A 22,525-nucleotide genomic window follows, 5' to 3' on the forward strand; every position below is an offset into this window, starting at 1 on the left:
TAAAAAGAAAATATAAAATGGCAATAACATACTTATTTTTTTAACATATAATTTATTCATTTTAATTAAATATGAATAATAGTAAGTAAGTAAGCAAATAAACATAAGTAAGTAAGCAAAAAGGAAATAAATAAGTAAGCAATTAAACATATAAGTAAGTATGTAAGTAAGTAAATAAGTAGGTAAGCAAGTAAGCAAAAAGGAAATAACTTGCTTGCTTACTAGCTTACTTTCCTTCTTGCTTACTTTGCTTACTTGCTTATTTCTTTCTTGCTTACTTGCTTACCTACTTATTTGCTTACTTCCTAATTTCCTTCTTGCTAACTTGCTTGTTTTCTTTCTGCTTACTTACTTCCTTATATGCTTACTTGCTTACTTTCTTATTTCCTTCTTGCTTACTTTGCTTACTTGCTTACCTACTTATTTGCTTACTTCCTAATTTCCTTCTTGCTTACTTGCTTGTTTTCTTTCTGCTTACTTACTTCCTTATATGCTTACTTGCTTACTTTCTTATTTCCTTCTTGCTTACTTTGCTTACTTGCTTATTTCCTCCTTTCTTACCTTGCTTACTTGCTTATTTCCTTCTTGATTACTTACTTTCTTATTTGCTTACTTTCTTTTTCCTTCTTGCTTACTTTATTCCTTATTTGCTTACTTGCTTATTTCCTTTTCGCTTTTTAATACCTCACAATTATTATTTAATATTTCAGAAAGATTAATTTTCTATTAATTAATTTAATAATTTCCAACTTGCACTTTTAATATGTATATTTTTAATTTTAAACACAAAAATTTGAGAATAATAAGGATTTTCATAAATTATTGTTTTATTCCATTCAATACAAATTTAAACATTTTTCTTTATAATAATAAAAACATAATTTAAAAATATTTCATAAATTGACCTTGAATATAGTTAGAAATGATTCATTAATATAAATAATTTTTAATTTTGTACAACGATAGATTATTAATTTGAATCTTTCTCACAAGCGGTGAAATAAAATTGAGATTAATATATAAGGACAGTTGAAACTTTCTGAAGCATTAATGTAAAGCGTGCGATGTGTGTATTAGTGTATGCGTTTAGAATGTACTGTAGGCAGGTGTATCAATTAGTATTTGTTCGTAAACAATTGTAGGGGGTTTAGGTAGTGATTAAAGTTGGTAAATTGAGAGTTACGGCAGTATTAATATAGATCTACTGAAGTAACATTATTTTTTATTTTTGTTCTTCAAGTTTTACCGAACTTTCAGTAAATTGCAACTCGTCAGTTTTACCGAAGACTTTAACTTACGTTTTACCGAACTATTCAATAAATTGCAACTCGTCAGTTTTACCGAAGACTTTATCTTACGTTTTACCGAACTATTCAATAAATATGAATGTAGCGAGCACTTGGCTTACGTTTTACCGAACTGTAAGTGAAGCGCTAATACATGTATCGTGAACTTTATGATTTTTACATTATTTTTCAATGCAATTTCTTTTACAGTCTAGTTCTTGAAAAATTACTGTTTTGACACTTCATCCCAGTTTTACCGAACTAAATTCAGTAAAATTTCAGGAATAAATTTTCTCCGTGTACAATTATAATTAAATTCATTGAAAAAAGTAATTATGTTCATGCAAATTTTAATAAAATTCGACAAAAGAATTCAATTATTTAAAAGTTTGTTAATAAAATTCTTTATTAATTGAATTTTGAGAAACATTCAATTATTCAATAAATTATTTATTTTTGTATTTAAATAATTGAATTCTAATAGAGATTTCTAATAAGAATTAATTTAAAAATGAATTTCAGTTAAAATTTTAGATAATAATTGAATATTAAAAGCAATATAGCGTGAATTATTAGAAATAATTAAATTTTGAAAAAGTTTCAAATTAAAATCACTAAAATTCTTAATTTTTCATATTTTTGACAAACAATTCTGTAAAATTAATTCTTTTTAAAAGTTTAATACGATTTTTATTGAAATTATTATACATTTAATTGCAGAATTTACAAATAATTGAGATTTTGTAAAATTGAATTGTACACGAATAAATTTGAAAATTCTCAAAAAACTTTTTTAAAAATTATTAAAAATAATGGATTTATTGAAGAATTTTAGTTAAAAACACTAGAAATAAATTCAATTTTAGAGAGGGTTAGAAATTATTGCAGAAATTCAATTATTTTCAAGAGTAATAAAATTCTTTTTAAGGATTCAATTATTTTTACTAATAATAAAACTCATCGCAGCGTTTCAATTATTTTTTATACAATTATAATTGAACTTCTTGAAAAAAGTAATTATATTCATGCAAGTTTTAATAAAATTAGACAAAAGAATTCAATTATTTAAAAATTTGTTAATAAAATTCTTTATGAATTGAATTTTGAGAAACATTTAATTATTCAATAAATTATATACTTTTGCATTTAAATAATTAAATTCTTGTAGAATTTTCTAATAAAATTGATTTTCATTTCATAAAAATGAATTTCAGTTAAAATTTTAGATTATAATTGAATATTAAATGCCATAAAGCGTGAATTTTTAGAAATAATTGAATTTTGAAATTAATTTTTTTGAAAAAGTTTAATTGAATTTTCTTTTATATTATTTGAAGTTTTTATTTTCTAATATGCATTTAATTAAAGAATTTAAGAATAATTGAAATTTCGTTAAATTGAATATTGTAAACAAATGGATTTGAAAAATTACCAAAGAACTTTTTCGAAAATTATTAAAAATAATTGATATAAAGTAAAATTACACTTAAAAATTTTTGAAAATAATAAATGAATTGAAATAATGAAAATAATTTTGAAGAAAATAATATTCTTATAATACAAAATGATGATTTTATTACTTGGTCATCTTTAATTATTATAAAACATGAAGAAATCGTATACTCCGAGTCGAAGACTCGGAGTTATCGATATCTTCATGTTTTATAGTTATAAAGAAATTTAATGAACTAAAATTTCATTACTTATAAAAAATAACACCAAAATTATTTATTTAAATCTTTTTTGGTGTTAATTAATCTGCAACACTTTTTAATACCTCACGATTGACTGTGAATAATATAATAAAAGATTTATTTACATCTATAGTGCGATAATCAATAGCAAATTGCGACAAACAAATGTATCATTGATTTGATAGCATTTTTTTCTCAGTGTTGATATTTGTGGTGATTTGCTTGGAGAGTATAAGGAGACATTTTTGAATAGGTACAAAAAATTTATATTCCTATATGCGGTATTTTTGTTTAAGTTTGATAGAACTAACGGTATAATTATTGCTCGCGATGCGTATTGGAGTATGTGTTTGAGGGTCTCTTCGATAAAGAGGAAACGAGTTGACTGAGCCTGCACGCGAACGATAAAGCCGTTAACGATAACGAACTTGAAATGGGCGCTTCGAGGTAAAGAATACAAGAGCGGATATATCGATGTCTCTCTTACGCATTATATTATACGATGAGTGTGCTGCCGTTCTCCTCGCTTCGATTTACGTACACCTACGAGAGAGAGAAAAAAAGAGAGAGAGAGAGAGAGAATATCTCCACTGGACCACCTTAATTAAGCGTTTAAGCGATGAAACTGGTTCTGATCTTTGCTCCACTTCTGGTTGTTCTTCCCCTTATACACCTTCCTTGAGAATCGTTAAAGACGACGAACTGCGAGCCACTACAGGCAGTTTTCGTGTTTGGCGAGAAAGAGAGAGAAGAGATAAACTTTTTATTAATCTCACAATCGAATTTTTTTTAAATCAAGATATCCGGATTCTAAAGATGAAATAGTTTTGTTTCACGAAGTGAATAAATTTAACAATATTGTTTAAAATTCAGCATTTATTGAAATACAAACAACAGTTGAAACGTTCCAAAAAGACCAACACCATTTAAAAATAAAATTTCTTAAAATTTAACCCAACTTTTTTCACTTATACATTAATGGAAAAAATTATTTTATTTCATATATTTAGCTATTAGAAGCATAATATTGGGCTTCAATCATAAAATCAATGACAAGTTATCTCATCTTCTACAAATCTATGCCTATATCGTCGGCAAAATTTTTCTCATCCTCATTGAATTCGGATAAACCTGAAATAACAGAATATCAACTTACGCTCTTCTTAGAAAATATTGCAAGATTTAAATTTCAATACTAGCCTTCATCAACATCCTGTTCTTCATCATATGCAACAAATATATTATCTGCATTCTGTTCATTATCTTCATTTAATCCCGAATAGGAATTATCTTTGTGAATTACTCTCGCTTTATTTTTTACAACTGTAAATATATTTGTAAATTATAAAAGTATATCCTATGTGAAAAAAACTAGCGGTAATACTTTTGTCGGATCACTAGGCGAATTTTTTGATGCCAGGATTTCGACAAATATTACCGAAAATTTTTCCACTTGAAACATATGTATATATATAGATGATGATAAAAATAAATATTTGAATACTTTCCTCTTAGCGCATCCGTATCCCAATTAGTGGATGGTGTAACACATTTCCCATCTAAACAATACTGAAACATTCCCGAAAAAAATATTAAAATTGAAATATAGGCAGATTATGATTTTTTTGCTTTTAAGCTTATTCGTATAAGAAAAAACAATTATAACAAAATCAGACTTCGCACTCGATAATTAATTTTAAAAAAGTAGCAAAAAGTAGTTTTCAAACTAATAAAAGTATAGTAAAAAAAGTAGCTATCGAAAAATTAAACTTGACGACCAAAAAAACTCGTTTTAGACACTTTACAAAACTGACAAAAATTCCATTTTATGTTTTTTATTTTCCTGTCTGACTTATTCCTAATTTTCATCAAAAATATCTCTTTCTTTCTTTCTTATCCTGCTAATAAATTGAATTCCTGCAACGAATTTTATTATTCACGAAAGAATTCAAATATTTATAAACAAAATTTAATTCTTGCGAAGAATTTTATAAAAAATTTTAAACAATTGATTTCTTTCGACTAATTTTAAGCAAATTCTAATTTAAATAATTGAATTCCTGAGAAATTTTTATTATTCAAGAAAAGAATTGAATTCTTACGAAGATTTTTACCAAAAATTTATTAAATAATTGAACTCTGTTTGGAAATTTTATGAAAATAATAGATATTGAAAATCATTGAATTGCGAAAAGTTTTTAAAAATAATTCAATTTTACAAAGAATTCTATTCAAATTTTTGACAATAATTGAATGTCTGTGTGGTATTTTATTAAATTTTTTTGAAAATAATTGAATTCCTAAAAATCGTTTTATTATTTATGAAAATAATTGAATTCTTGCAAATGATTTTATTGAAATTTTTTTTAAATAATTGAATTCCCAAAAAGAAATTTGTTACTTTAAAAAATAATAATTGAATTCTTATTATGAATATTGTTATTTATGAAAATAATTGAATTTTGCAAAGTATTTTATTAAAATGTCTCAAAATAATTGAATTTTCGAGAATAATTTTGTTATCTATCGACATAATTACATTCTTTCGAAGAATTATTTATGTAAATAATTGAATTTTTGTGAAGAATTTTATTAAAATATTTGAAAATAATTGAATTCCTGGGAAAAATTCTAATATTTTTGTAAATCATTGAATTATTCCAAAGAATTTGAAAAGAAAATTTTTTTTAAAAATAGGTAAATTTTTTCGAGGAATTTAAATTCAATTTTTAAGAATAATTACATTTTTTGAGCAATTCCTGTAAAATTGTTAAAAATAATTGAAATCCTTCAATGAATTTTATTATCTATGAAAATAATTGAATAGTAGTTGCCAAGAATTTTACTTAAATTTTCAAAAATAGTTGAATTCCTGAGAAGAATTTTATTATTTATGAAAATAATTGAATTTCTGTGAAAAATTTAGTTACTTTTGAAAATAATTATTGAATTCTTTATGAGAATTTTGTAAACAATGTTTTTAATAATTAATTTTTTCGAAATGTAAAAAATATTATGAAAATTTTATTGTAAATATTTTAATTCTTGTGGAAAACTTTATTTTCGAAAATAATTGAATTTGTCGATTAATTATTTAAAAATATTATTAAAAATAATTAAAATTCTTCGTTGAGTTTTATTATTTATGAAAATAATTGAATTCTTGCTTAGATTTTTATCAAAAAATTTTTTTTTTAAATTGTATTTCCATGAAAAATATTATTATTAGTGAAAGTAATTGAATTATTGTGAAGAATTGTATGAAAATTTTGTTAAATAATTGATTTTTTCGAATTTTTTTTGAAAATGCTATTTTAAATTAATTGAATTCTTGTAGAAATTTTATTATTTATGAAAATAATTGAATTTAGGATGAATTTTATATATATTTTTTTTAAATAATTTGAATTGTTTTGCGAAATTTCGTAAAAATACTAGATATTGAAAATAATTGAATTTTAAATAATTGAATCGTTTTAAAGAATTTGATATAATTTTTGAGAATAGTTTTTTTATTTCTAGGATTAGCGAATTTAAATAGTGGAAATTAAAAATTAACAGAAATAGCAGCTATTAGTGGCTGAAATCTAAAAAAAGTACCCAATTAGTAGCATATAACGTAAAAAAGTAGTAAATAGTAGGTTTTAGTAGATGAGTGCAAAGCTTGTAAAATTGTTAAAGTGTTGAAAGTATTAAATTTTGCATTACTTTGTTAGTTTCGCAAGGATATCCATTTTCTGCAGTTAACAATTCAGTGACAATATTTTTCTCATCTTTAACAGGGTTAAAGACAGAAGACAAATCCAGTTCATTTTTACTAGTGCACATAATTGTACATTCCTCTTTATGCTAAAAGAATTGAAAAAACATTAATAGATGCAAGTTAATGTTAAAATTAAACATAATATAGTTACTATTACTAACATTATGGGACAGAAACATTTGAATCTTTTTACATCGTTTCCTGGGAGAGTCAAATTCATCAATTGATCTAATTAAGGGAGTAGTTGTACCAATAGTTCTGGGAGTAATTGAAGTAACTTTATATTCAAAACACATGCCCTCACTGCAAACCTAAGGAAAAGAAAACATTTATTTTCACTACTTTGAATTTTTTAATCTATTACTCCGTTATCACCCTTACTCCGTTATCAAGGCAAGGATATCCATCTTCAGCAACTATACGTTCATCGTAATTGTTTGTTGTATTTTTGCAATAAACACTGCAACCATCGTTGTACTAAAAAAGAGATAAAAGAAAAATAATCACTTAAAAGAATTGAAGTAGAAATTAAAATTTCCAAGTTCCAATGTACTAACGACGTGTGACCAATCCATTCCAAAATCTTTGCATCGTTCACTGAGATTTTTAAATGCAACTGGTGATTTATCCGTAACAGCAGTCATATTAGCACACTCTCCATTTTCACAGTACTGAAAAAGAAGAAAAGCAAGTAAAACTTAAGGCTACTATATGTACATTAAGAAAATATTTCTTACTCCAAAATTATTGCAAGGAAATCCATAATCATCGTCGAAATATTTGTAATCATTATTGTCCTCGCTATTTTCTGAATTGTCATTTTCTTTCACGCAGAGAAATTGGCACTCCATCTCGATCTAAAAAGGAAGAAAAATATTTTTAATGAGAACTTGAAAATAGCAACACGACATGGAAAATTAAACGTATTTTGTGCAATACAAACATCTGATAAAGACATTCCAATTTCTGTACATCTTTCAATGCGTGGTCTGAATGTAACTGGTATATTCGAAGGAGTAGATGAACCAGTAATGCTGACAGTATTTGTAGTTGAATCAGTAATGTTGACAGTATTTGTAGTTGAGTCAGTAATTCTGTGAGTTCTTGTGGTTGAATCAGTAATGCTGAGAGTACTTGTAGTTGTATCAATAATGTTGTCAGTATTTTTAATTGATTCAGTAATGCTGGGAGTACTTTTAGTTGAATCAGTAATGTTGACAGTATTTGTAGTTGAGTCAGTAATTCTGTGAGTTCTTGTAGTTGAATCAGTAATGCTGAGAGTACTTGTAGTTGTATCAATAATGTTGTCAGTATTTTTGGTTGATTCAGTAATGCTGGGAGTACTTTTAGTTGTATCAATAATGTTGTCAGTATTTTTGGTTGATTCAGTAATGCTGGGAGTACTTTTAGTTGTATCAATAATGTTGTCAGTAGTTTTAGTCGATTCAGTAATTCTGTGAGTACTTGTAGTTGAATCAGTAATGTTGACAGTATTTGTAGTTGAGTCAGTAATTCTGTGAGTTCTTGTAGTTGAATCAGTAATGCTGAGAGTACTTGTAGTTGTATCAATAATGTTGTCAGTATTTTTGGTTGATTCAGTAATGCTGAGAGTACTTGTAGTTGTATCAATAATGTTGTCAGTATTTTTGGTTGATTCAGTAATGCTGGGAGTACTTTTAGTTGTATCAATAATGTTGTCAGTAGTTTTAGTCGATTCAGTAATTCTGTGAGTACTTGTAGTTGAATCAGTAATGTTGACAGTATTTGTAGTTGAGTCAGTAATTCTGTGAGTTCTTGTAGTTGAATCAGTAATGCTGAGAGTACTTGTAGTTGTATCAATAATGTTGTCAGTATTTTTGGTTGATTCAGTAATGCTGGGAGTACTTTTAGTTGTATCAATAATGTTGTCAGTAGTTTTAGTCGATTCAGTAATTCTGTGAGTACTTGTAGTTGAATCAGTAATGCTGAAAGTACTTGTAGTTGTATCAATAATTTTGTCAGTACTTTTAGTTGAATCAACAATTTTAAGGGTAGTTGTAGGCAATGTCAATGTAGTACATGTTCCTTCCAGACAAGTCTGAAAAAAATTTCAACTAAAACTTATGCTAACAAGTATTACATGATGTAAAAATGATTCTTACTCCACTGTTATTGCAAGGCATGCCAATTTCAGCATTCAAGTATATCACGTATTGATCAAAGTCAAAGTCTTCTTTGTTATTAATAGCACTTTGGTTTTGGCAAATAATAACACATCCGTCATTATACTTAAAAAATGAGAAAATAAAAATTAATTAATGAAGAATATGAAATTCAATTTGGTAAATCAAATTTCGGAGTGAATTTATTATCAATCTGATACTAACAGCAGAGGAAAATGACATTTCAACCTCATCACATAGTTCTGTGGCAGATTTAAATTTAACAGGTTTATCAATTGCAGTAGTCGAATCAATAGTGTGAACGGTACTTGTAGTTGAATCTATAGTGCGAATGGTACTTGTAGTAGATGTCATATTAATACATTTTCCTTCTTGACAATACTAAAAAAAAAACATTTTTTTTTAACTGAAACTTGTGGTAACAAATTTTACATTCTGCAAAATTGATTCTTACTCCACTATTATTGCAAGGCAAACCATAATCAGCCTCCAAATATTTCGTACGTGATCGTTTGTCATTATTTTCAAATTTGTTGGAATTGTAATCTTTTATGTAGCAGATAATAACGCATCCGTTGTCGTACTAAATGAGTCAAAAAAACAAAATATAAATAAGCAAACAAAGCAAAAGATAAATTAAATATGTTAAGAGCTTAGATTAGGCTTACAAAATTAGTGATTAATTAATTATTTATTAATTATTTTTTAAATTCATACATCACGTGACCAAGACATTCCAATTTCTTCACATCGCTTAGGGGAAGATTTAAAAACAGGCAATTTATTCAAAGTTGTAACAGCAGTAGCAGTAGTGGCAGAAGTAGTAGTATGAGTAGTGGTAGGAATAGTAGTAGTGGTGGCAGTAGTTGTAATAGTATACGTTCCGTCAACACATTTTCCATCCATACAGTTCTATAGAAAATAAGTCAGTTGAATTAATAACTTATAGTAATTTATAGTTCAAAATTTTTTCATATTTTAAAAATAATTTTTACTCTATTCTTAGAACATGGAAATCCATTTGGAGCTGCTATATTCTCCCATATAATTTGACTTTCATGAAAAGTGTTTTTAAAATCATCTGGAATGTTGTAAATCTCTTTTTCGCAGATAAAGGTGCATTCTTCACTTATCTGAAATATTAAAGTAACTTTGAGTTTTATTTGAGTTTTATTAAGTAACTTTGATATTAAAGTCACTTTGACTTTCAAAGTCAATGTCAGAGTGAAAATGAATGTCAAAAATCAAAGTCGAATTCCATAATTTTAATGTCAAAATCAAATACAAAGTCATTATTCAACATAAAGAAAAAAGTGTTTATTATTAATTGTAGAATACTGACTTTCTTAAGACCTTTTTTTCCAGCTTTAATACAGTACTCATTTGCTGATTGGAAATTAATATCAATACATTGTCCGTCTCGACAGAACTGTAAAATTGAAAGTAGTTTATTTTTATTATTTATTAATTAAACAGATTTTTTATAATATTAGTCAATATTAATAACCTTAACATAAAATTCAAATATATCTTACTCCGATATCATTGCATGAAGTTCCATCCTGTGCATATATAAATGTCTTTATCTGCTTTCCAAAACTATTGGTATCAATACAGTCGAGTTCACAAGCATTTAAAATGGTCTAGTTAAAAAATTTGAAAACAAGTTTTATTAATATTTATTTATTTTTAATATTATAATTTTAATATGGTTAATATTGTAAATATTCTAGATATCGTACATACCCGCAGCTGAAAAAGTTCTACAGAATTTCACTATAGAATCATTCTATATGAATTCTATTGAATATTCTACAGAATTTCACTAGACTGATTCTATAGAATTTCTACATGAATTCTACTAAATTTTAATGATTTTTAATTAGAAAGAATTATTGTGTGATTTAATTTTACATTTGTCTATGACAAATTTTAGACAAAAATTGTTTATATCATTTAAATATATATGTTACGGTCAATGTCCGGAATCGGGCAATGTCGACAATGCCCAGGCATTGTCGACATTGCCCAAAATCACTGGGCATTGTCGACAATGCCCATACATTTTCAATAATATTCAGCAAAGTGTGTTAATGCCCGGGCAATGACGACAGTGCCCGGGCATTGTTGACATTGCCCATTCATTTTTGGGCAATGTTGTTTACATTAAGGATTAAATTAATTATACTATTAAAATCAGACTTTTAAAGTATTAAATCATTGGTAAAAATGGCCAGTGACAACGTGAGTGATATTTTTTTGTTAATAGAGCATTAATATTGGGGTTATTTATTAGTTCTAAGTTTTATAATTTATTTAAAAAAATTCAAAACATTACATTTTATAACCATATAGTTAATAATTTAACGATTTAAAATTTATAACATTAAATTATTGGAATAAATTAATAAATTGACTGAAATATTTGAAACTGCAATAATTGGTACATGTCTTTTCACAAAATGGGACAATTAGAGTAAGCGTTTACAAATTGGTACTCTAACATTTTTCCATAAAAACACAATATTTTACTATATTTTGACAATAAAACTTCATTTAAAGTTATATTTGCTTTAAAAATTAATAATGGTAATTATAAACAAATTATTGTAAACAAATAAAAACTATTCTCTATATTTATATTATTATTCGTGAGAGCAATTATTACAAAATGTGAGACTCAATCTATTGTAAACGAAATAATATTACAATTTACGAGACATTTTATTTATAACTAGTCGGTACATTTCGATTAAAATGAATTTAAATTAAATTAAAAAATTAATTATTGACATTGCCCAAACTGGACCGGGCATTGTCGACATTGCCCGAAAAAACTTCATAATATAAATTATTTCGGACATTGACCGAAATTGATGGTCATTGTCGACAATGCCCAGTGGTTGTGGGCAATGTCGATAATGCCCGGGCATTGTCAGACATTGCCCGATTCCGGACATTGACCGTAACATATATAATTCATTTAACTTAGTGACAGGGCTTGAACCAGTAAAAATATTTAAAAATACGAGCTTTACGGACCAAAGATTAAAAATTACGGACCAATTATTACTGACAAAAATATAACCAATGCGAGTCAAATAAGTGAACATTTTACTTAAAAGTATAAATTAAATTTTTTCATAACTGTAATGTATATTATAACAACTAAAGATGATAAATTGATAAAATAATTATTTTATATCATAAGAATATTGTACTTTTTCAAAATTCAATTATTTCTACAAATTCACGCTATATTGCTTTTAATATTCAATTATTATCTAAAATTTTAACTGAAATTTATTTTTAAATTAATTCTTATTAGAAATCTCTATTAGAATTCAATTATTTAAATACAAAAATAAATAATTTATTGAATATTTGAATGTTTCTTAAAATTGAATTCTCATAAAGAATTTTATCAACATATTTTTAAATAATTGAATTCCTGAGAAGAATTTTACTATTTTTGAACAAAAATTAAATTTCTGCGAAGTATTTTATTACTCTTGAAAACAATTGAATTTCTGCAATAATTTGTAACTTCTCCAAAATTAAATTTTTTTAGTGTTAACTAAAATTTTTTCTATAAAATAAATCCATTAATTTTAATAATTTTTAAAATAGTTTTTTGAGAATTTTCAAATTCATTTGTTTTTAACTAAAATTCATTTTTTAATCAATTTTTATTAGAAAATTCTACTAGAATTTAATTATTTAAATACAAAAAAATAATTTATTGAATATTTGAATGTTTCTTAAAATTGAATTGTCATAAAGAATTTTGTCAACAAATTTTTAAATAAATGAATTCGTTTGACGAATTTAAATGAAATTTTTGATAATAATTGCATTTATCGAGGAATTCGATTAAAATTTTATTAAAAATAATTGAAATTCTGCGATGAGTTTGACATATTTATGAAAATAATTAAATTCCCAAAAAGAATTTTATTATTTAGGAAAATAATTGAATCCCTGTAAAAATGTTTTTATTTATAAAAATAATTGAATTATATTGCGAAGAAATTTATAAAAAATTTATAAATAATTGAATTTTTGTGAAATTTTTATTATTTTATGAAAATAATTAAATATTTGGGTAGAATTTTATTAAAAAAATTTCTAGTGAAATTCTATAGAATATTCACTAGAATTCTTATAGAATGATTCTAGTGAAATTCTATAGAACTTTTTCAGATAGATATTTTAATAGATTTCAACTAACTTTGATAACGTTTTTGACTCCTTTTTCTTTGCATTGTTCTTCCAGAGATTTATTATTCTGTGGTGGTAAATATTGTATTGGGAATAACTGATTTAGATTTAAATCCGTGTTATATGGTATTTTTACACACTCTCCCCTTAGGCAGACCTATAATTTAAAAAATATATATTTTATTACTTAATATTAAATGAGATACTAAAATTGATTGATATTTAAAAATTTCTCACCTTTCCCAAGTCACAAGGAGTTCCTTCAAGTGCTCCTACCTTTATAACATATTTCTTACCATCAGAGATGCAATCTAATTTTAAGCAAATACTTGGTGATACCTGAAATATTAAAAAACAAAAAAATATTGAACTATCTTTATTTCATTTATAGAAAAAGACAAACAAAAGTTGATTTAACAAGAACATAATTAAACAACTTACTATCGCAGATGCATTTCCACGGCCTTTGGTTCGGCATTGTTTATCTGCTGACAAGTATTGTCCAGGAAAAATTCTTAATATTTGATCATCATTTCTATTATCAGCCGGATTATTTTGAATGCACTGAGCTCCCTTTAAACTATTGTACAATTTTTTATTGATTTTTCGAAAATTTTATCACTGACATTTTCTACTTGAAGAGGTATAGATAAATAAAAATAATATAAACCTTAAAGTCAATTTTAATTGTTCCTTGGAACATGGGGAAAAGTAAAATTGATTTTGGTCGAATCGTTGATAGCTCATAATAAAACCCTTCTTGAATGTACATTTTTGTTTATCTTCTTCAGGTAAATACTTGAGTTCATCATGAAATGATCCAAGTCTAATGACATCAATTTAAAAGGTTTATTTTTAATATAATTCTGTTTAAAAGTCAACCGTAATTTTTAGTTAATATTAATATAATTATTAATTTTTGACCCACTTACACATGACCTAATTCATGTGCACCAGTTTGAATTCCTTCCAATCTTCCATTATCACTGATAATTGCTACTGACTTTATAAAATCTTTTCTTTGTTGACAAACACTTCCAGTATATGCTAAACCTTAAAAGTATTTTAAATATTTGTTTTACATTATATTAAATAATTAGAGCAATTGATATTTGATTTTAAAAAATTTTACCTTTAAAAGGCTGAACAGTAAATGATTTTACTAATACAACAGCAATATCATAATGTTCTTTAAATTTGAATTTTGTTTCTTCATACATAAATTTTGAAAACCTATCCAAACTATCGCCATTGATAATGAATCTTTTTGATGGTTCTATTGATTCCTTTGGTTGTAAAAGAATTTATTGAAAAATAGGTTAATTTTCTCATTAATTAATTATTTTCAATTAGTCAAATGCATACTGCAATGTTAAGGTGACCGTTGCATCGGGAAAATTGGGAAATGACAGGAAAGTTTTTCCTTGACCGGGAATTTGGAATTTTTGTATAAAAAATGTTTTTTTAATATATATATATATAATATAATATTCTATTTTTAAAAATCATCTTCAATTTTTGAATAATTTCATATACAGAATTTAAAAAAATTCAACTTTAATAAAATTGTGTAAAACAATTCAATTATTTGCAAAATATTTAGTAGAATTTTTCGCATGAAATTAAATTACTTTTTATTTTTTTATTTTTTATTTACAAGTAATGTAACAATAGGCCTGTAGCCTATGAAATTAAATTATTTTCATACTTATATAATAAAGTTTTTTATATGAATTCAATTATTTTTCAATATGATTTTAATAAAATATCTCGAAAGAATTTAATTATAAAAATGTAGTTATTTTCAATACAATTTTAATTGAATTACTCAAAAGAATTTAAAATAATCATTGGAAATAATTATTTTCACAAAATTTCCGTAAAAATCTTCAAAACTATTAAATTATTTTCAAAAATTTTAATAAAAGTCTAAGCAAAAATTAAATTATTTCAGATTCAAAATTATAAAAAGTTACAAAAATTACAAAAAGTAGTTTAAAAAATAACAAAAAAATGTTATTAAAAATGATGTATTTTAAAATAAAAAAAATGTATAAAATATAAAAAAAATTTTAAAAGAATTCAACTTTAATAAAATTTTTTTCAAACAATTCAATTATTTTCAGAAAATGTAATAAAATTCTTCACACGAGATTCAATTATTTTCAATGCAATTTTAATGAAATTATGTTGAAAAAATTTGAAAAAATTTAATTGTTTTCATACATTTAATAAAATTGTTCACAGGAATTCAATTATTTTTAACATAATTTTTAAAAAAATTTCCCAAAAGAATTCACTTAAGAGAATTTAGTTATTTTTAATACAATTTTAATTGAATTCCTGAAGAAGAATTTAATTATATTTTCACAGAATTTCCATAAAATTCTTCAAAACAATTAAATTATTATCAAAAAGTTTAATAAAATTCTGAGGAAATATTAAATTATTTCAGATTTAAAATTATAAAAAGTTACAAAAATTAAAAAAAGTAATATAAACATTTATATAAAGTGTTATTCAAAATGTTATGTTTTGAAATAGAAAAAATTTCTAATATAAAATAGTAAAAAGTAAATTAATTTATAAATTTTTTTTTTCAATAAAGTTATCACAAAACTTATTCTCTGAATTTGAATTAGTAAATATTTGAATTCAAACTTAAGTTTGAACTAATTAAAACTAAAGTGATACAAAATTTCTAAAAATTAATTTTTTAATTCTATATAGAACAACATTTTAAAAAAATACAATTCTGTTTTCCTCAGAAAATAAATTTTTAAAAAACAATATTTTGCATTATTAATAATGATCAATTCGTTTTTCTACAATAATTTATAATTAACTATTTTTATATTCTAGAATGTTACATTAATATTATTAATATTATTAATATAAGATTGAATTTCGATAAGTTTCATGTTAAAGTTTTAGAAAAGTTGAATTTAAAAAAATTTTAATTAAAAATTCTGAAAAAGTTAGTGGTTTGAATCATTTTTTTTTTACTTTTTTAAAAATTAGTTCGGTATATTTTTATATACATAATTTAAGTGAAAAATTTTCAAATTATTTCAAATTTCATGATATTGTCTTGTAAATAAGTGGATTTTAGAAAAATTTTACTTTTATAGGTGGAATTGTTTTAAACTAATTAAATTTTTAAGGAAATTTTTTCTAAAAAAATATTAAATATATAATTGAATTAGAGAAGAATTTAAGTTAAAATTTCTATAAAATAATTTAATTTAAATCTTAAAAATAATTATTTCTGTTATAGAAATAAAATACCTCGCATAAAACAATTCCAGCAATGTTTAGACGAATAAAGGGTTTCTCTATTTCTCTAAAATAGAGATCCACACCATTCATAAGGGTTAAAACATAAGAGACAGTCTTTTTAACACTACCTTTAAAATATCTGGAAAAAGAAACGTTTTACTATAATTTATATTTATTTCCATTTCATGTCATTTACACTGAAGAAAAAATTTATTTGATTCAAATAACCGATTAATTGACAGTTATCAATTAAATAATTATTAATTGAATCAAATAATATTTATTGGAGTCAATTAAATGGTATTTGCTTTAAATACTGAAATTATTGGTTCAAATACCATTTAATTGACCTCCTATAAATATTATTTGATACAAGTAAATATTTAATTGATAATAGTCAATTAATCGGTTATTTGAATCAAATAATTTTTTTTTTTGCAACACTAACCTCTAAAGTTGAATTTTACACACGGAAAACTGTGTGTAAAGTATCACTTTTCTGAACAGTGCGTAAAAGTTACTTTTACGCACTGAAATTACTTTTACGCACTGTTGGGTCTTTTTAATGATTATGTACCTATGTATACATTTGTATATTGTATAAGAAGTGGTGAACGAGAGTGATTTAAACTCTACTATACTGTAGCTTACTATACTATTCTGTAAAGTACTATACTAACTATTGTAGTTAGTATAGTACTACTATAGCTAGTATAGTACTATTATAGAACTATTATAGTTAGTATAGTATTACTATAGTACTATTATAGTTAGTATAGTACTACTATAGTACTATTATAGTTAGTATAGTACTACTATAGAACTATTATAGTTAGTATAGTACTACTATAGAACTATTATAGTTAGTATAGTACTACTATAGTGCTATTATAGTTAGTATAGTACTACTATAGAACTATTATAGTTAGTATAGTACTACTATAGTACTATAGTTAGTATAGAACTACTATAGTAGTACTGTAGTTAGTATAGTACTACTATAGTAGTACTATAGCTAGTATAGTACTACTATATTAGTACTATAGTTAGTATAGTACTACTATAGTAGTACTTTAGCTAGTATAGTACTACTATATTAGTACTATAGTTAGTATAGTACTACTATAGTAGTACTTTAGCTAGTATAGTACTACTATAGTATTACTATAGTTTGTGTAATACTACTATAGTTAGTATAGTATAGTATAGTATAGTATAGTATAGTATAGTATAGTATAGTATAGTATAGTATAGTATAGTATAGTATAGTATAGTATAGTATAGTATAGTATAGTATAGTATAGTATAGTATAGTATAGTATAGTATAGTATAGTATAGTATAGTATAGTATAGTATAGTATAGTATAGTATAGTATAGTATAGTATAGTATAGTATAGTATAGTATAGTATAGTATAGTATAGTATAGTATAGTATAGTATAGTATAGTATAGTATAGTATAGTATAGTATAGTATAGTCTAGTACTAGTATAGATTATAGTATAGTTATGTAATAGTAGTCTAGTATAGTATAGTATAGTATAGTATCGTACTATGAGTATTACTATAGTTTGTAATACTACTATAGTTAGTATAGTATAGTATCGTATAGTACTAGTATAGTATAGTATAGTATAGTATAGTATAGTATAGTATAGTATGTATAGTATAGTATAGTATAGTATAGTCTAGTATAGTATAGTCTATAGTATAGTATAGTATAGTATAGTATAGTATAGTATAGTATAGTATAGTATAGTATAGTATAGTATAGTATAGTCTAGTATAGTATAGTATATTATAGTATAGTCTAGTATAGTATAGTATAGTATAGTATAGTATAGTATAGTATAGTATAGTATAGTATAGTATAGTATAGTATAGTTAGTATAGTATCGTATAGTATAGTATGTATAGTATAGTATAGTATAGTATAGTATAGTATAGTATAGTATAGTATAGTATAGTATAGTATAGTATAGTATAGTATAGTATAGTATAGTATAGTATAGTATAGTATAGTATAGTATAGTATAGTATAGTATAGTATAGTATAGTATAGTATAGTATAGTATAGTATAGTATAGTATAGTATAGTATAGTATAGTATAGTATAGTATAGTATAGTATAGTATAGTATAGTATAGTATAGTATAGTATAGTATAGTATAGTATAGTATAGTATAGTATAGTATAGTATAGTATAGTATAGTATAGTATAGTATAGTATAGTATAGTATAGTATAGTATAGTATAGTATAGTATAGTATAGTATAGTATAGTATAGTATAGTATAGTATAGTATAGTATAGTATAGTATAGTATAGTATAGTATAGTATAGTATAGTATAGTATAGTATAGTATAGTATAGTATAGTATAGTATAGTATAGTATAGTATAGTATAGTATAGTATAGTATAGTATAGTATAGTATAGTATAGTATAGTATAGTATAGTATAGTATAGTATAGTATAGTATAGTATAGTATAGTATAGTATAGTATAGTATAGTATAGTATAGGATAGTATAGTATAGTATAGTATAGTATAGATAGTATAGTATAGTATAGTATAGTATAGTATAGTATAGTATAGTATAGTATAGTATAGTATAGTATAGTATAGTATAGTATACTCGTGTGATTTGCATCACTCGCCTTCGGCTCGTGCTGCAAATGTCACACTCGTATAATCACTCACTTTACGCACTTGTATCATAAATAACTATTTTCAGTGTAATTAATTAATTTCTAACTCTTATGTAACCTTATCTAACCTTATGTAATTTAAAATACATATTATATATATAAGCTGAACAAAATTAAGTTAAAACTTACAGAAAAAGAGTTGTATCTACGTAAACTAAAATTTGTGGATACACTGTATGGGGAGAGACGATAGGCCTTCTCATTGCTTGCTTGTCGAGATTATATGCCTCATGTTCATATAAATTAGTATTCTCGCTATTTGATTGAGATATGTCTCGTTTATAGAGTACGTGATGATTTTTCAAACTATTATTTACTGATTCGTGCATAAATTTTGATGAAACATCACGACGTAAGCGATTTTCGTTATTTAACGGACGTATTACTTTGTTTGTGCCAATAATACCATTCTAGAAGTATAAATTTTTATGTCATAAAAAAGCTTCCAGATTAGCTGATAAAAAAACTAATTTTACAAATAATACTTACAAATTCTGAAACACCTCTTTTATTTAGTGTGTGGGCTATTGCAGACCCTGTTTCTTGGTCGCGATAAAGTGTAATGTTCATGTTCTTCATAATCTACATGCAGTATTAATTTTAAAAAACATGAATTGAAATGAAACATTGACTTATTCATTATTATTATCACTATTACTATATATTAATTTTAACTTAGTTAATGACAAAATATTTATTTAAAAAATTTACTAAATGCAGAAATAAATAGATGGTCAATTCAAATATTTTAAAGAATTTGTAAAAAAATATTTATTATGAATTATTTTTCGACCTTTTGTGACCAAAAATAAATATAGACAATAAATTGTTGACCCTATTTGCAAGGATCTAAAATAAATTTAAGAAATTCAGATTTTTTATTGTTAATTTTTAAGATAATTTTCAATTTCATGTTTTATTGAGTATAGTACATAACCCACGCTTCGATAGGAACCAAAAAATTAAAAGAAAAATTATTTTATTTAATATTTTGATGTTTAATTTTTTCATATATTGTTGGGTGAGATGGCCATTCATCGACATTATAAATAACAACTTTCAAATAAGATGCGGCTTTACTTACATTTCTTTTTAGAAAATAGTTGAATTTGTTTCCAATTTTTTTAGCTATCCAGATTCTCGTTCTTTTACCAGCAAAAAATCCTTTCGATGACTGCAGAATATATTTTTTATCAACCCCACGACTGTTTATATTTATTGCAATTTCAGGAATACTCCGCTTTCTAATTGAATGTTTAACTGAAATCATTTCCCCTTCAGATTCTATAAGAAATTGAATGACAAAAATTAGATAAATTCAAAAATTATTTTGAAGATAGGTGTACCAAACTGAATGTGACCTTTCATTTTTAGAAACAAGTATTTTTTCATTTTTTTTAATATTATATAATTATCATCGAGACATTCTGTACTCAGGTGAATTTAGGGCTTTTTGATTCTGAAATGTTTAAAATTCCAAATTCTATAATGTCAAAAGTTTGACAATTAATTTGTGAATAAAGTGATTTTAGTGAAATTAATTCCCGTAGAATTTTGACAATAACATATAGTATATTCACAGGATTTGGAAAAAAGTATAAAGTAAAGAAATTTTATCCAAAGTATTTAAAAAAATATCAAATTATTCAAAAATCTTAAAAAGTCTACGAATTTTTTTTTTCAAATTAAAAAAAATCAGAATTACCCACGTGATAAAATTCTACGGAAATTCTTTATGGAATTTCGTGAATAATTTCCTTACGCAATTTCTACAAATATTCCACATTGTATATTTTTGTAGAGTTTTCGATAACTTTTTAAAAAACTGTTACCAACTAAAATTGGAGTTGGTAACAGTTTAACATCTTTTTATCAGATAAGGATTTTTTTCGTGTAAAATTAATAAAAGAAAATTCAAAATTAAAAAAATATAATAATAAGGATCGAAATAATATTAAAAAACTGTTACCAACTCGAATTGAAGTTGGTAACAGTTTAACAGTTTTTTATCAGCTAAGGATTTTTTTCCGTGTAAAATTAATGAATTTGCAAATTCTGAAAAAATAAGTTTTTTTTTAAAATTGTAATTAAAATATTTGGAAAATAGTTGAATTTCCGAAAATAATTTTAGAAAACTAAAAAAATAGGAAATTTTCCCAAATTTTATTAAAACTGTTTTATATAATTTCAAAGAATTTTATTTTCTCATTAAAAAAATTATTTTTAAACATTATTTTAAATATTAGTATTTTTTGAAGAATTGTAACTAAAAATTTAGAAAATAATTAATTTCTACAATTTGTATTTAAATAATTCAATTATTGTTTAATTCTAATAAAAGATTTATTTTAAAAAAGAATTTTTAAAGGTTTTAAAATTGAAACCTTTTTAATATTTTAACCAACGTAAAAGTATAATAATATTTAAATGTTTGTTTTATAAAATTATTAATATATATTTATTGTAGAAATGCAAAAAAATATTAGGTTTTTGAAAAATTGTATTTAAATTTTTTTTTGAAGATTCCCGAAAATAATTTTTAAAAAAAGAAATAATTAAATGTTTTGTCAAATTTCATTGAAAATAATTTTCATATTTGAAAGAATTTAATTTTATTCCAAAGCGATAATAGTTATTGATATATTTAATAATTTAATAGTTTTCGAATCGTGTGCTTGATAATTTTTCAAATAATAAAAAAAAAATTGTTTTGAAGTATAATCGCATTTTTGAAGAATTATATTTCAAAAAATGACATTTTTTAAAAACTAATAAAATTTTCATTAAATTTTAAAAAGAAAAGATTTCGTAATTAACAATGGGCCAAAAAATGTCACATTGTAATTATGTTAGTTTTAAAAAATATTCATTTATACCTTTTTTGATTTCATGATCAGGCAAAAATTGTTGGACCTGGAAAAGCCAATTTTTGAATAACTTCATGAACTAACAAAGATTGCACACAGAAAAAAAAATATATTTGATTTAGAGTCAACTAAACTTTATATTTGCTTCAAATAAATTTCATTCGGTTGCAAATAAAAATTTTATTTGTTGCAAATTAAATTTTTATTTGAATAAATAATAATAATTATTATTTGAATAAAATAAATATACTTTTAATTAACTCAAACAAATTGTACTGAAGAAAATTTCTTTGGGTTTGCTATTTTGAGGAATAAGTTTGTTATTAAATTATTATTTTAAATTACAAAAAATTTACCTGTAGAGTCAGTGTGAATGGGGCACTAATTAGTGCCCAAAGTAAAAAACGAGCGTAAATCATCTCTTGTTGTTTGGTTTTTTTTGGACCTATTCACTGAAAATGTCAGTGTTGAATAATTTTTTTTTTTCATGTCATTACATTTTTCAAGAATGTATAGAAAATATATTGACATTGATTGTATTTA

At 23.8% G+C, this 22,525-nt stretch overlaps 2 protein-coding genes across 10 annotated transcripts in view; one reads left to right on the plus strand and one right to left on the minus strand.

Annotated features, from left to right (window-relative positions):
- LOC122503691 (homeotic protein antennapedia-like) overlaps nucleotides 1-22,525 on the plus strand; it is a 306,715-nt gene that overhangs the window by 59,190 nt on the left and 225,000 nt on the right. The gene's annotated exons all lie outside the window — the stretch shown is intronic.
- Nucleotides 3,837-22,495, minus strand: LOC122503685. 3 transcript variants are annotated; one of them, XM_043614319.1, is made up of 29 exons: nucleotides 22,339-22,495; nucleotides 21,992-22,028; nucleotides 20,200-20,399; nucleotides 19,605-19,697; nucleotides 19,245-19,525; nucleotides 16,415-16,544; nucleotides 14,259-14,412; nucleotides 14,059-14,179; nucleotides 13,797-13,952; nucleotides 13,568-13,706; nucleotides 13,364-13,465; nucleotides 13,137-13,283; nucleotides 10,441-10,548; nucleotides 10,248-10,334; nucleotides 9,901-10,038; nucleotides 9,623-9,817; nucleotides 9,360-9,488; nucleotides 9,110-9,286; nucleotides 8,885-9,010; nucleotides 8,587-8,820; nucleotides 7,687-8,436; nucleotides 7,481-7,600; nucleotides 7,301-7,414; nucleotides 7,125-7,220; nucleotides 6,905-7,054; nucleotides 6,689-6,829; nucleotides 4,489-4,549; nucleotides 4,181-4,303; nucleotides 3,837-4,111 (listed from the first exon to the last, which is right to left on the minus strand). In XM_043614319.1, exons 1-29 carry the CDS (start codon nucleotides 22,399-22,401, stop codon nucleotides 4,050-4,052), a joined length of 4,434 nt encoding a protein of 1,477 aa, XP_043470254.1. In that variant the 5' UTR covers nucleotides 22,402-22,495; the 3' UTR covers nucleotides 3,837-4,049. The 3 variants fall into 3 exon arrangements, with proteins under 3 accessions (XP_043470254.1, XP_043470253.1, XP_043470252.1); XM_043614318.1 differs by having other exon boundaries at nucleotides 7,687-8,046; nucleotides 8,107-8,820; nucleotides 22,339-22,494; XM_043614317.1 differs by having other exon boundaries at nucleotides 7,687-8,820; nucleotides 22,339-22,494.

The sequence above is a fragment of the Leptopilina heterotoma genome, unplaced genomic scaffold (genome assembly GCF_015476425.1).
Source record: "Leptopilina heterotoma isolate Lh14 unplaced genomic scaffold, ASM1547642v1 Lhet_268, whole genome shotgun sequence".
NCBI lineage: Eukaryota > Metazoa > Arthropoda > Insecta > Hymenoptera > Figitidae > Leptopilina > Leptopilina heterotoma.